The 13,760-nt window shown below is 40.6% G+C and overlaps 1 protein-coding gene across 1 annotated transcript; it reads right to left on the bottom strand.

Annotated features, from left to right (window-relative positions):
- Nucleotides 1-3,318: 3,318 nt before the first annotated feature.
- LOC131534827 (uncharacterized) lies at nucleotides 3,319-13,121 on the bottom strand. The gene is made up of 3 exons (XM_058767871.1): nucleotides 13,044-13,121; nucleotides 11,565-12,128; nucleotides 3,319-4,095 (listed from the first exon to the last, which is right to left on the bottom strand). The coding sequence occupies exons 1-3, from the start codon at nucleotides 13,119-13,121 to the stop codon at nucleotides 3,952-3,954; spliced, it is 786 nt and encodes a 261-aa protein (XP_058623854.1). The 3' UTR covers nucleotides 3,319-3,951.
- Between the last annotated feature and the right edge of the window lie 639 nt (nucleotides 13,122-13,760).

The following is a 13,760-nucleotide window of genomic DNA, read 5'->3' as shown; positions in this document are numbered from 1 at the left end:
TATATATATATATGTGTGTATATGTGTGTGTGTACCTTTCAACTGATACTTGTTTAGAGTGACCATTACTGTAATAATTTTAAAGTTAAATCTACTGTACAATTTCTGTACAAATTAATGGCAAATCACTCCAAATCTCAATGTGCATTCACACATTTTCTCATAAGCACTTACTCGTAAAAAGCTTTCCTTAATAGGTTTGCTCTTTCTTCCAATTGATTCCTGTTAACAGTGACCCTGACTATTACTGTAATAATTGTCAAAGATTTTTACTGTATGGTTTTGGAGAAAATTAAAGGTAAATTCACCACAACCATCTAATTGCATAAGCACTTTTACACCATGTCTCATTTTCAAACACTCATAAAAATCTTTGCTTTATAGGTTTGCTCTTGCTTTCTGTTGATTCCTTTTCACAGTGACCCTGACTATTACTGTTCTGATTTTCCAATATTTTTACTGTATAGTTTTGGAGAAAATGAAAGGCAAATTCACCTCAAGCATGTAAATGCATGAGCACTTTTACACCATGTCCCATTTTCAAACACTCATAAAAGTGTGTCCTTTATAGGTTTGCTTGTATTATCAACTGATTCCTGTTCACAGTGACCCTGACTATTACTGTAATAATTGTCAAAGATTTGGGGGCAAAGTCACCCCCAGCATCTGTGTATCCTGGCACTTTTCAATCACATCCCATTTTCAAACACATCAAAATGTTTCCTTTATAGGTTTGCTCATTCTTCCAATTGATTCCTATTCAGAGTGAACCAAACTATTACTGTATCAAGTTTCAACTGATTTTACTCTATAGTTTTGAATAACAGTAAAGAAAATCACTCCAAAAATCAGTGCATTCTAATTTCCCATTTCAAATACTCAAATATTCAAATCTTTCCTTTATAGGTCTGCTCGTTCACAGTGACCCTAACTATTACTTTATGAATTTTCTAATATTTTTACTGTATGGTTTTGGAGAAAATTAATGGTAAACACCCCAAGCGTAAAAGTGCATTCTTGCACTTGCACTATTACCCATTTTCAAACACACATAAAAATCCTTCCTTTATAGGTTTGCTCATTCTTTCAATTGATTCCGGTTCACAGTCATCCTTACCATTACTGTATTCATTTTCAAATCATTGTACTCTACAGTTTTGGTGAAAATTAAAGGCAAATTCACTCCGTAAATCAAAGTGCATTCTAGCGTTTGGACCATTTCCCATTTTCAAAAACTCATAAAAATATATTATTGGTTTGCTCATTCTTTGAAATGATTCCTTTTCACAGTGACCCTGACTATTTCTATATTAATTTTCATGTCATTTTACTGTATAGTTTCTGGTAAAATTAAAGGCAAACTCGGTCCAAAATTGCTTTCGGAGTGCATTCTTCCATTTTCGTCCCAGTGGTCCACCAAATCCTACTGGAAGATGACGAAGCGGCCCTGACACAGACAACCTGGAGATGTGGGAAGCTGCTCTAGAACGCGCTGCCTCCTGGGCCATCCAGCACGACTCCCCACCGCTGCACCACCGCGGTATGCAGTATGTCGATTGTCCCTTTGGTGCCACTCGCACGGAGTTTGGGGACATGGCTTGTGCTACCTAACCCGTCCCGCTGGCTCATTCGGACAGTTCGACTCAGCTACGCAATTCAGTTCGCCAGGCAACCCCCCAGGTTCAGCGGCATCCTCGAGACTTCGGTGACAGTCCGAGATGCCCCTGTCCTGTGCATCCTGTCGGCGAAGGATGCAATCGCGCCTGTCCCTCCAGCTGAGATGAAGCAGGGGTTTTACAGCCCTTACTTCATTGTACCCAAGAAAAGCGGTGGCCTTTGGCCAATCTTGGATCTGCGCGTCTTGAATCGGCCCTTCACCCTTTGGGTGTCTTCTCCCCGAGAAGACACCCAAAGATGCCTGAGTAGAGTCGTACTTTCTTTTCTGCAAGAAAGGTGGGGGTGTAGGCTGTCACCCTCCACCTTGAAAGTGATGCATGATGCAGTGGCAAATTCCTGGGGAAGCATGACCTGATCGTTAGGTTCCTGAGGGGTGCCAGAAGATAAAATCCTCCTAGGTCACCCATTGTGCCCTCCTGGGATCTCTCTGTTGTCCTGGCTTGACTTCAGAAGGATCCCTTTGAGCTGCTGGAATCGGTTGAGCTTAAATATTTGTCTATTAAGACAGCGCTCCTGATTGCTCTCACCTCCATCAAGAGGGTTGGGACCTCCAAGCACTTTCAGTGAGCAAAGAGTGTCTTGTGTTCGGGCCGGCCTACTCTCAAGTTGTCCTGAGACCCCTGCCTAGATACACGCCCAAGGTTCCCACCACTCCCTTCCGAGACCAGGTGGTGAACCTGCAAGCGCTGCCCCCGGAGGAGGCAGATCCAGCCTTGGCATTTCTGGGTCCTGTAAGAGCATATATGTGGACTGCACTCATAGCTTCAGAAGTTCTGAGCAGCTCCTTGTGTGCTATGTAGGTCAGCAGAAAAGGAAGGCTGTCTTCAAGAAGAGGTTGGCCCAGTGGACACTGGATGCCTTTCTTCTGCATTTCTTCTCTCAGAGATGATTGGGGCTCCCAAGTAAACCCCTAAAAACGCCAATGAAATTTGGCTAGTGGATTTTGCATGCTGAGCCACTCCTCGTGCACATGGGTATATAAGGTGACAGCGTGCATCCACTCATTCAGGTTTTACGCTGAGGAGCCGAGAACATGTCCCGGCATCAGCGATTGGTTCAAGGTTGTGGCATGGGTATAATAACATCTCCGTTCCCTCCATCAGGGAACAAGGGTTACGTACGTAACCTAGACTTTTCAGTTTCATATGGTAATAAGCATGGTACGTTTGCTCAATAATACCTTCAAAAAATGAAATAATTGTGTTTGAAAATGCAAGAATGCACTCCAAAAACATTTTTGGAGTGAGTTTGCCTTTAATTTTATTAGAAACTACACAGTAAAATAACATGAAAATTAATACAGTAATAGTCAGGGTCACTGTGAGCAGGAATCAACTGGAAGAACGAGCAAACCTATAAAGGAAATATTTTTATGAGTGTTTGAAAATGGGACATGGTGTGAAAGTGCTTATACACTTAGATGCTTAGGGTGAATTTGCCATTAATTTTCTCCAAAACTATACAGTAAAAATATTTGAAAACAATTACAGTAATAGTCAGGGTCACTGTGAACAGGAATCAGTTGATAAATCAAGCAAACCTATAAAGAAAAGATTTTTATGAGTGTTTGAAAATGGGATGTGATTGAAAAGTGCCAGGATGCACAGATGCTTGGGGTGACTTTGCCATTAATTTTCTCCATAACTGTTACGCCTCTGATGTAAATTTAGACTAGGGTTTTAAAGAGGTAACAATAATTTGACATAAGAAATACGCCAGGGGAATAAGTGGCAATGGAACACATGACACAAATTATACCTCAAGAAAAGGTTTATTGTTCCCAAGAATTTAGTTATTAAACAAGACAAAGGAAAAGGAGGAAATGTAAAGCGGCGCTTAAATCATAAAATAAAAATAATGAAAGAATCCCACGTACTAACTAATTCCCAGTTCCCCTAAACTATTAAAATAAAGACAAAGGGAAAAGAAAATCTTCAACGCAAAAGCGTCATAAACTACACTAAATATGCAAAGCAAAACATACAGAAAAAGCGCACACCAATAAACTAATGTGTCTAATACATCAAAATTCTCTACGTGCAGGTATGTAGGTCACGTGACTTACTAAACTCTTCCACTCCTTCCTTGTCTTCCAAAACAGCAGCAAGCTGGCAAAGATTAACCATTGACAATAATTAGGTTGTGACAAAAATGTTAACATGTTTGTTAACAGAACAATAAAATAGCTCTAACTGCGCCACCCAAAGAGAGAGTTAAAACCAAAAGGCGCAGCATAAATAGCGCGGGTGCACACAACCGCCACAACCCAAAACATCACACACCCTTCCCTCTTCTCGCTGACGATCTCCTTTTAAACCTCTCGGACGAGAGCGTGATTGGCAAGGCAAACATGTCGTCATAGTCTACTAATGATGAATGACAACAAAGACAGCCAATAGAATCCAAAGAAGGCGGTACCTAAGAGCATGAGCGTAAGAATAGAAAAAAGGCAAAAAGAAATAACAAAACATGCGCAACACAGAAGGTCGAAGACCGTAACACTCTCCCACTTAAATTAAAGTTTATACTCTAGAAAGTGCATCCGCAAACACATCATCAACCCCCTTTTTGTGTCTAACCTCAATATTATAACTCTGGAGCAATAAAGACCACCGAGTCAATCTCTGATTTTGATTGTACATTTTAGACAAAAACACTAATGGACTATGATCCGAGTACACAACAACTGGAAGTATACTAGAACCAACAAACTTCAAAATGTTGCAGAGCCAGTATTAAAGCTAGAGTTTCTTTCTCGATCGTAGAATAGTTTAACTGGTTTTTGTTAAACTTCCGAGAAAAATAACTCACTGGATGAGCTATTCCTTGTTCATCTTCCTGCAAAAGAACAGCTCCAGCACCAACATTACTAGCATCCACCTCAAGCTGAAAAAAACGTTCATAATTAGGAGCTTGAAGAACGGGGGAATTACACAAGAGCGCTTTCACACTTTCAAACGCAAACTGACACTCAGTATTCCACACAAAAGATTTCGAAGGGCTTAACAAAGAAGTGAGAGGACTGACCACAGATGAAAAATTCCTACAAAAACTTCGATAATACCCAAACATTCCCAAAAATCTGCGAAGTTCTCGTCGAGTATTAGGAACAGGGAAGTCTAAAATAGCCGTCACTTTAGCTTCAACTGGATGAACTTGACCATGTCCCACTTCTTTACCAAGATACGTTACTGTCGCTTGACCAAACTCACACTTGGCTAAATTAAGTGTTAACGAGGCTTTTTCCAAACGCTCAAATACCATACGAAGTGACTTTGTGGTCACTCCAATCTTTGGAATAAACCACCAAATCATCCAAATAGGCACTACAGTTTGGAACATCAGTTAAAATCATGTTAACAAGCCTCTGAAACGTGGCCGGTGCGTTTCGGAGTCCGAAAGCCATCGCAGTGTACTGTAGAAAAGAGTCGGGAGTAACGAAAGCTGCGATTTCAGAAGCTTTAGAAGTAAGCGGGACCTGCCAGTAACCTTTTAGCATGTCTAACTTGCTTACAAACTGTGCAAAACCAACATTATCAACACAATCCTCCATTCGAGGAAGTGGATAACTGTCAGGCACAGTAACTGCATTTACTTTCCTAAAATCAGTGCAAAATCTAAAAGATCCATCCGGTTTTGGAACTAAAATACATGGTGAGCTCCAAGGACTACAACTTGGTTTTGCAAGACCGTATTCCAACAAATAGTTAACCTCCTGACACATTACCAAACGCTTCATAGGATTAACCCTGTAAGCATGTTGTTTAATTGGTCAAGCATCTTTAACATCAATGTCATGGTGCAAAACATGTGTCAATGTTGGCACATCCTTGAACAAGCATCCAAACTCTGAAATAAGCTTAATAAGATCATTTTTTTGATGTTCATTCACATTCTTAAAATGCGAGCTAAGATCTTTTAAAATTTCAGAATTCATTAATCTCACAGTAGCTTGAGGAACATTCCGAAAAATGACTCCATCATCCTCAGAATTTAGATGAGTTACAGGTATCATCTCTGTTACTGCTGCAACGGAGATACCCAAAGATTTGACAGTCTTAACAGTGTTCATCTCAGATGCTACTCTAGCATGATAAAGTTTCAACATGTTCACATGACAGATACGCGTCTTACGTCTTCTGTCAGGAGTACCGATCACATAATTCGTTTCGTTAATTTTCTCTTTCACTTCATAAGGACCAAAGAAACAAACAGAAAGTGAAGATCCTGGAACTGGTAAAAATACGAGAACAGAGTCTCCAGGCATAAAAGAGCGTAACAGCCTTTCTGTCAAAGTTCCGTTTCATTCCTTGTTGTGCATTAACCAGAGAATCTTTAGCTAACGAACAAGCTTTATTCAAGCGTTCTCGGAATTTTGTCACGTAGTCTAATACATTTGTTTCTGCACCGACATAATTTTCAAAAATGTTGTCTTTCAAAACCTTCAAAGGACCACGTACCTGATGTCCAAATACCAGTTCAGCAGGGCTGAATCCAAGGGACTCCTGCACTTTCTCGTACAGCAAACATCAATAGAGGAATTCCCTCATCCCAATCGTTGCCCGTTTCTAGACAATACTTTCGCATCATAGATTTCAGTGTCTGATGAAATCTTTCAAGCGCGCCTTGACTCTCCGGGTGATATGCGCTAGACGTACGATGGGTAATCGCTAAAGTTTTCATTACCTGCTTAAATACATTGGACATAAAATTTGTACCTTGGTCACTTTGCACAACCTTAGGCAAACCAAATATTGAGAAAAACTTCACAAGTGCTTTCACGATGCTCGGTGCCGTAATTTTCCTTAAAGGGATCGCCTCTGGGAACCTAGTAGATAAACACATCACAGTAAGTAAGAATTGATTACCACTTTTAGTTTTCGGCAAAGGGCCAACACAGTCTACTAGTAATAATAATAATAAGTTTTATTTATATAGCGCCTTTCCAGAGCTCAAGGACACTTTACAATAAACATCAGAAATGGGAGGAAAACATCGAACAATAAACAGAAAGAAAACAACATCAGAAATCCAAAGAGTAATATACAACATAAAACAAAGTAAACAGAGGTTAACTAAGAAAGATAACATTCTGAAAACAAGTGAGTTTTGAGCAGCGATTTAAATTCAGACAGGCTATTGGCAAGACAGAGTGATCTGGGTAGAGAGTTCCATAATTTAGGGGCAACAACACTGAACGATCTGCCCCCCATGGAAGAGAGGCGATATCGAGGGATGGTGAGAAGGCGAGAATCAGAGGACCGCAATGAACGTGGTGGAGAATAGGGTGGAGCAGATTGCAGAGATAGTAAGGAGCCAGACCATTCAAGGCTTTAAAAGTAAGCAGGATAATTTTAAACTTGATGCGATAGGCCACTGGTAGCCAGTGCAGATCAGCTAGAATAGGGGTGATGTGGGCTGAACGCTTGGTGCAGTGAGAATACGAGCGGCTGAGTTTTGAATATACTGTAATCTAGCAATAGTGGTAGCTGGCAAGCCAATGAAGAGGGCATTACAGTAATCGAGGCGAGATGAGACAAAAGCGTGAATGAGAGTTTCTGCATCTTTGGTACTTATGAAAGGACGGAGCTGGACAATTCGTCGTAAGTGAAAAATGCCAATTTAGAGAGAGTTAATATGATACTGAAATGAAAGAGATGGGTCAAACATAACACCGAGATTTCTGATGATACTAGATGGAGTGATTAGAGTGCCAGTAATATCACAAGTAAAGTCAGCGGGAACTTTGGTGGTAAGTGCAGGAGTACCAATGATGATGATCTCGGTTTTTTCCATATTTAGTTTCAGAAAATTAGAGTTAAGCCAAGTTTTAATATCCTGCACGCAAACAGAAATTTTGTCGATTTGGGTGGATAGGGAAGGCCTGCATGACGTGTAGATTTGGATGTCATCAGCATAAAAATGATAGCTAAAGCCGTGACGCTGTAGTATCTGACCCAGTGGTAAAATGTAAATAATAAACAGCAAAGGCCCCAGAACGGAACCCTGGGGGACGCCTTGTTTCAGGCGGGCAGTAGGGGATCTGAAATCCCGAGCAGAAAGGTAGAGGAGTTGGATTTCGAAATAAGCTCAGAGACAGAGGAAGGATTAGTAAGAGAGAAGTAGGATAGGGAATGACCAGAGGGATTAGGCTCAAAGTTAAAGTTGATAGTGCTGTTCGAAAAGCCCTGGTGGACGGCAGCCGTCTTGTCTAGAAGATGATTTAGAAAGGAGTAGCAGAATTCAGCTGAACCTGCAGTATCATTAGGTGGGAGTTTGGTAAGTTTATTTACTGTGTCGAATAGTGCTTTTGGTCTGTTACTAGCTTTATTAATCATGGCAGAAACAAAACTAGAGCGTGCTAAGTGTAAGGCAGATTTGTAATTTTGAGATGTTCAAGAAAGGCTTGGTGATGAACAGTGAGGCCAGTTTTCCTATAGAGGCGTTCAAGCCGTCGACCGGAGCTCTTGAGGATGTGAAGGTCGGGGTAAACCAGGGAGAAGTATGAGTAGAAGGAACAGTTCTAGTCTTAACAGGAGCATGTACAGACAAAATATCAGATAATATGGAGTTAAAATTTGAAAGAATCAGTGAAGGAGAAGATAAATCAAAAACATCAGAAAGATTAGAGGAAGCAATAGAGGAACAAAATGATGTGGCGTCAACATTATTACAATTACGGTAGGATATAACAGTCTTTGCAGATTTATCATGTATAGGCAAACTAAAGTGAAAGTCTATGAGTTTATGATCAGAGATACCAGTATCAGAGGAAGAGATGGAACAAATACCAACACCTGAGGTACAGATCAAATCAAGGATATGACCATGAGAATGAGTAGGAAAATTAACATGCTGAGACAAACTAAAACAATCAAAAACAGACAGTAGTTGAGTGGTGTTAGAGCAAACAACATCAACATGTATATTAAAGTCACCAAGCAGGAGAACAGGAGAAGACATGGAGCAGGCAAGGGTTAACAGTTCACTAAGTTGGGAAAAAAAGTTTGAAAATGCTTTGGGAGGACGATAGAGTAGAATGATAGTAAGAGAGTCAGCCTTCAGAACCATATATTCAAATGTATCGGTGTCGTGGAAGTCGAGTTGTGTGATACGGAGATTATCACGGTAGATGACAGCGAGACCACCCCCTTTACCATGCAGTCGTGGCCTGGACAACTGCTTATATCCATATGGCGTGAGTATGTTTAACTGCAGGAAGTCATCAGGAACTTGCCAAGTTTCCGTGAGAAACAAAAAGTCAAGCTTATTGTCAGTTATGAGTTCGTTGAGGTAAGGGGCTTTATCCGAGATGGACCGACAGTTCAAAAGAGCAGCATGACAGTACGAGGCAGATGAATTTGACGACGATGTTAGCTGACAGTTGTTACCAGTGAGATGAATTAGAGAGCGATGTGATGAGCTGTTAGTAGGGGATGCACTTGGTTTGGATGATTTCCGACGGTCAGACCAGATGCATGGAAGAGCATCAGGCTTAGAGCGAGAGCTATGCATGAAGATACGTGGGGAGCGATGTAAATATCGAGGACGTCGGAGAATCCCTAGCCGACAGTAGTCATTCATCGCCGGGTCGAGGCGCGGCGACAGTTCAGAGTTTTTAACTGAGACGATGTATATTCAAACTCCATTATAGGCAAAAGGAAAGAGACAAAGCAAAAAGGAAAGCTATTGCCGAGGCATTATGGTACTATTGCCAACCAGAGTGAAAGCCACGTTAGCCAAGCCCGAACGTCACATCACAGAAACTGCAAACTAAATGGGAAGCAGCACACCCAAATAGCGAGCAGTAGTAACTTATACAGCACAACAGACAGAGCGAGCGGTAACTCACCCAGCCGATGAACCAGACACCGTGGAAAACGTAACAGGGCAGAGAGCTCGCAGCGGCCGGGTGGCAGAACTTAAAAGTACCAAAGTTCATTAGTATCACTTGCCAAGTCCAAAGACAGGTCCAAAAGCGCCAACAATAAGAGGTGGAGTAGACGAAACAAAAACAAAAAAACAAAACAAAATTAGTCCAGCAGAGGGGTGAAAACATACAAAAAAAGCAGTCCAGGTACAGAGCGGCAGCCAAACGCGCACAGCGTTCCCGACCCGGAAGTGGTTCAAATGCATCTCCTAACACAGGGATTGGTTTCAACGGAACCGGTGGAATAACCTGATTTGGTTTTCCCACAATTTGACACGTGTGACAAGAACGACAATAGTGAACTACATCCTTTTTCAACCCTGGCCAAAAAAAAATGCTTTAAAATTCGATTATAAGTTTTTCTAACTCCAAGATGCCCTGAAAGTGGATGATCATGCGCTAAACATAGCACACGTGGTCGATATAAAACAGGAACCACAATCTGATAGGAAACATCCCAATCAGAATCCTGTTTAGGTAATGCACACCACTTTCGAAGCAACAAACCCTCATCAATAAAATAAGCATTTTTCTTACTTTTAGCCAGATCAGAAGAAACAACTGAATTAAAAGCGGTAATGAGAGTTTCATCCTCTTTTTGTGCAGAAATGAGTTTCTCTCGTGACACTTTTAAAATCAGCGAATCTGAATCAGTCAACATTTCTTGAGCTTGATCCATTTTCTTTTGTGTAAGCACTTCAAAATCAAAATCTCTCTCTCCATTAACTACAGCCGGAAAGAATGAGTCGCTCAGCTCCACCTCTTTCAAGTTCCGCAACTGCGCACGAGTAACCGCGCACATAGGAAAAACATTAGGATAAATTTCGCCAACTTCATTTGTCACACATACTTCTGGTTTGTCCAAAACCTCCAACAAGGGCATAACTTTCCCTCCAGCCAAGTCATTTCCCAATATAAAATCTACCCCTTTCACAGGCAACGAATTACAAACAGCAACTCGAACAAAGCCAGTACACAAGTCACTTTGCAAATGCACATTATGCAAAGGCACTTTTATACATCCCATTTCAATACCTTGTACAATTACACTGGAGCTACATGAAGTTTCACCAGAAAACTGCAACTTATTCTCCACCACAAAAGATTGCATCGAACCAGTATCCCGAAGTATCGTAACTTCCTTTTGCTCATTAGCATTCCCTGAAAGAGAAATTAGGCCTTTAAGAATAAATGGTCGATACGTCTCTTCAACTTCGTCACCAGGATAAACAACAGCAGTAGTTTTAAAAGTTTTTACAAAACCTACTGACTTCGATGGAACTTGTTTTCGTTTCAACAATGAACAATCTGCAACAATGTGTCCCCTTTTGTGACAATAAAAACACTCGCGATCCTCTCTAGCTCGCGGTGAATTAACTTTTGAGCGCACAAAGTGCGCTCCAGGGACATCAACAATCGGGTGCGAATTTTCCAAACGTGTGGGTAAGAAAACATTTTTATGGGTTAGAATAAACTCATCAGCTAGCACAGCTGCACATGACATCGAATTGACCTTTTGTTCATTCAGGTAGACTACCACTTTTTCAGGCAAACAATTTTTAAATTCCTCAAGTAAAATTAGCTCACGCAACGAATTAAAATCAGTCACTTTGTTTGCTGCACACCACTTATCAAAGAGGGTACCTTTATCTCGAGCAAATTCCACAAAAGTCTGGCTAGACATTTTTTTATAAGCTCTGAACTTCTGCCTATACGCTTCAGGTACCAACTCATATGCACGAAGTATTGCAGACTTTACAGAATCATACTTCAGACTCTCTTCAACAGACAACGTAGAATAAACTTCCAAAGCTTTGCCTACTAATTTACTTTGTAGTAACAATGACCAAACTTCACTAGGCCAACGAAGTGACGTAGCAATCCGTTCAAAAGCATTAAAATATGAATCTATTTCTGATTCTCTGAATTGAGGAACAAGAGCAATATGCCTACTCACGTCAAAGTTGGAGTGGGATGACTCAACCACCGGAGGAACAGCCGATAAAGGAACTGAACCTGGCCGTGTAACAGGCTCTTTAGCAACCTTCGATGCGTCAAGGTCGAGCTGGCGCAGCCTCACCTGCGTCTCAGCCTCGATTTCCAATTTGCGTATCTGCAAACGTAAATCAATTTCAGCCCGACGTGTCTGAGTACGCTCCTGTGCATCATAATGAAGACGAGCCAAGCGAACTTTCAGTCGCGTATCGTCTCTAGAATCAGAAGAAAGAGGAGATAATGGGTCAAACGGTGGCAAGCCAACTTTCGTATCCGCTTCGGCCTCCACCTCCGCTTCAACGTTAGTTCTGCCACTACACACATCTCCCAAATTAACAGAAGGCAACGCCACGTCACTAAGGTTCAACAGACCGTCAGTTTCCACCACCCCAACTCTTGACGTCAGAAGAACATTTAGCTCAACTAATTGATCTATAATGCTATTCTTTATCTCAGCCTTACGATTCTGTCTATTTATGATCAAACTAAAGTGATCCGATACCGCAAACAAATCCTGTTTCCGGCACTAGTTAAGCTGTTCCAAAGAAGGACTTTTAACAAATTCTTCTAAATTGAACATTTTTCAAGTAGCCACCCCACCAATTTGACCACTTTCCAAAAATGCCTTACTACCTTTTAACAACTAGCGAAAACAACAGTTCCAATTGCCACCCCCCCTAACATCTCTTAATAAATCAATCGATTTCAAGGCTTAGGCTAATTAACAACTTCTCTTTCCTAAACAGGAAAAAAAATAAAAATAAATTATCCCGGAACCTCTCGCAACGGACGAGCCCCCATTTATGTTACGCCTCTGATGTAAATTTAGACTAGGGTTTTAAAGAGGTAACAATAATTTGACATAAGAAATACGCCAGGGGAATAAGTGGCAATGGAACACATGACACAAATTATACCTCAAGAAAAGGTTTATTGTTCCCAAGAATTTAGTTATTAAACAAGACAAAGGAAAAGGAGGAAATGTAAAGCAGCGCTTAAATCATAAAATAAAAATAATGAAAGAATCCCACGTACTAACTAATTCCCAGTTCCCCTAAACTATTAAAATAAAGACAAAGGGAAAAGAAAATCTTCAACGCAAAAGCGTCATAAACTACACTAAATATGCAAAGCAAAACATACAGAAAAAGCGCACACCAATAAACTAATGTGTCTAATACATCAAAATTCTCTACGTGCAGGTATGTAGGTCACGTGACTTACTAAACTCTTCCACTCCTTCCTTGTCTTCCAAAACAGCAGCAAGCTGGCAAAGATTAACCATTGACAATAATTAGGTTGTGACAAAAATGTTAACATGTTTGTTAACAGAACAATAAAAGAGCTCTAACTGCGCCACCCAAAGAGAGAGTTAAAACCAAAAGGCGCAGCATAAATAGCGCGGGTGCACACAACCGCCACAACCCAAAACATCACACACCCTTCCCTCTTCTCGCTGACGATCTCCTTTTAAACCTCTCGGACGAGAGCGTGATTGGCAAGGCAAACATGTCGTCATAGTCTACTAATGATGAATGACAACAAAGACAGCCAATAGAATCCAAAGAAGGCGGTACCTAAGAGCATGAGCGTAAGAATAGAAAAAAGGCAAAAAGAAATAACAAAACATGCGCAACACAGAAGGTCGCAGACCGTAACAATAACTATACAGTAAAAATATTTGAAAACTATTTCAGTAATAGTCAGGATCACTGTGAGCAGGAATCAATTGGAAGAACGAGCAAACCTATAAAGGAAAGACTTTTATGAGTGTTTGAAAATGAGACATGGTGTAAAAGTGCTTATGCAATTAGATGGTTGTGGTGAATTTACCTTTAATTTTCTCCAAAACCATACAGTAAAAATCTTTGACAATTATTACAGTAATAGTCAGGGTCACTGTTAACAGGAATCAATTGGAAGAAAGACCAAACCTATTAAGGAAAGCTTTTTACGAGTAAGTGCTTATGAGAAAATGTGTGAATGCACATTGAGATTTGGAGTGATTTGCCATTAATTTGTACAGAAATTGTACAGTAGATTTAACTTTAAAATTATTACAGTAATGGTCACTCTAAACAAGTATCAGTTGAAAGGTACACACACATATACACACACATATACACACACACATATACACACACATATACACACACAT

Source organism: Onychostoma macrolepis, chromosome 03 (genome assembly GCF_012432095.1).
Source record: "Onychostoma macrolepis isolate SWU-2019 chromosome 03, ASM1243209v1, whole genome shotgun sequence".
Taxonomy (NCBI): Eukaryota; Metazoa; Chordata; class Actinopteri; order Cypriniformes; family Cyprinidae; genus Onychostoma; species Onychostoma macrolepis.
The sequence above is the reverse complement of the archived record's forward strand: the minus strand, read 5'-3'. Positions and strand labels throughout refer to the sequence as shown.

Coding starts and splice junctions, on each gene's coding strand:
- LOC131534827 (XM_058767871.1), bottom strand. CDS start 13,121: ATGACGACATGTTTGCCTTGCCAATCACGCTCTCGTCCGAGAGGTTTA. Junction 12,129..13,043: donor GTCAGCGAGAAGAGGGAAGG/GTGTGTGATGTT, acceptor CAGCTTAACTAG/TGCCGGAAACAGGATTTGTT. Junction 4,096..11,564: donor CATCCCACTCCAACTTTGAC/GTGAGTAGGCAT, acceptor TCATGCTCTTAG/GTACCGCCTTCTTTGGATTC.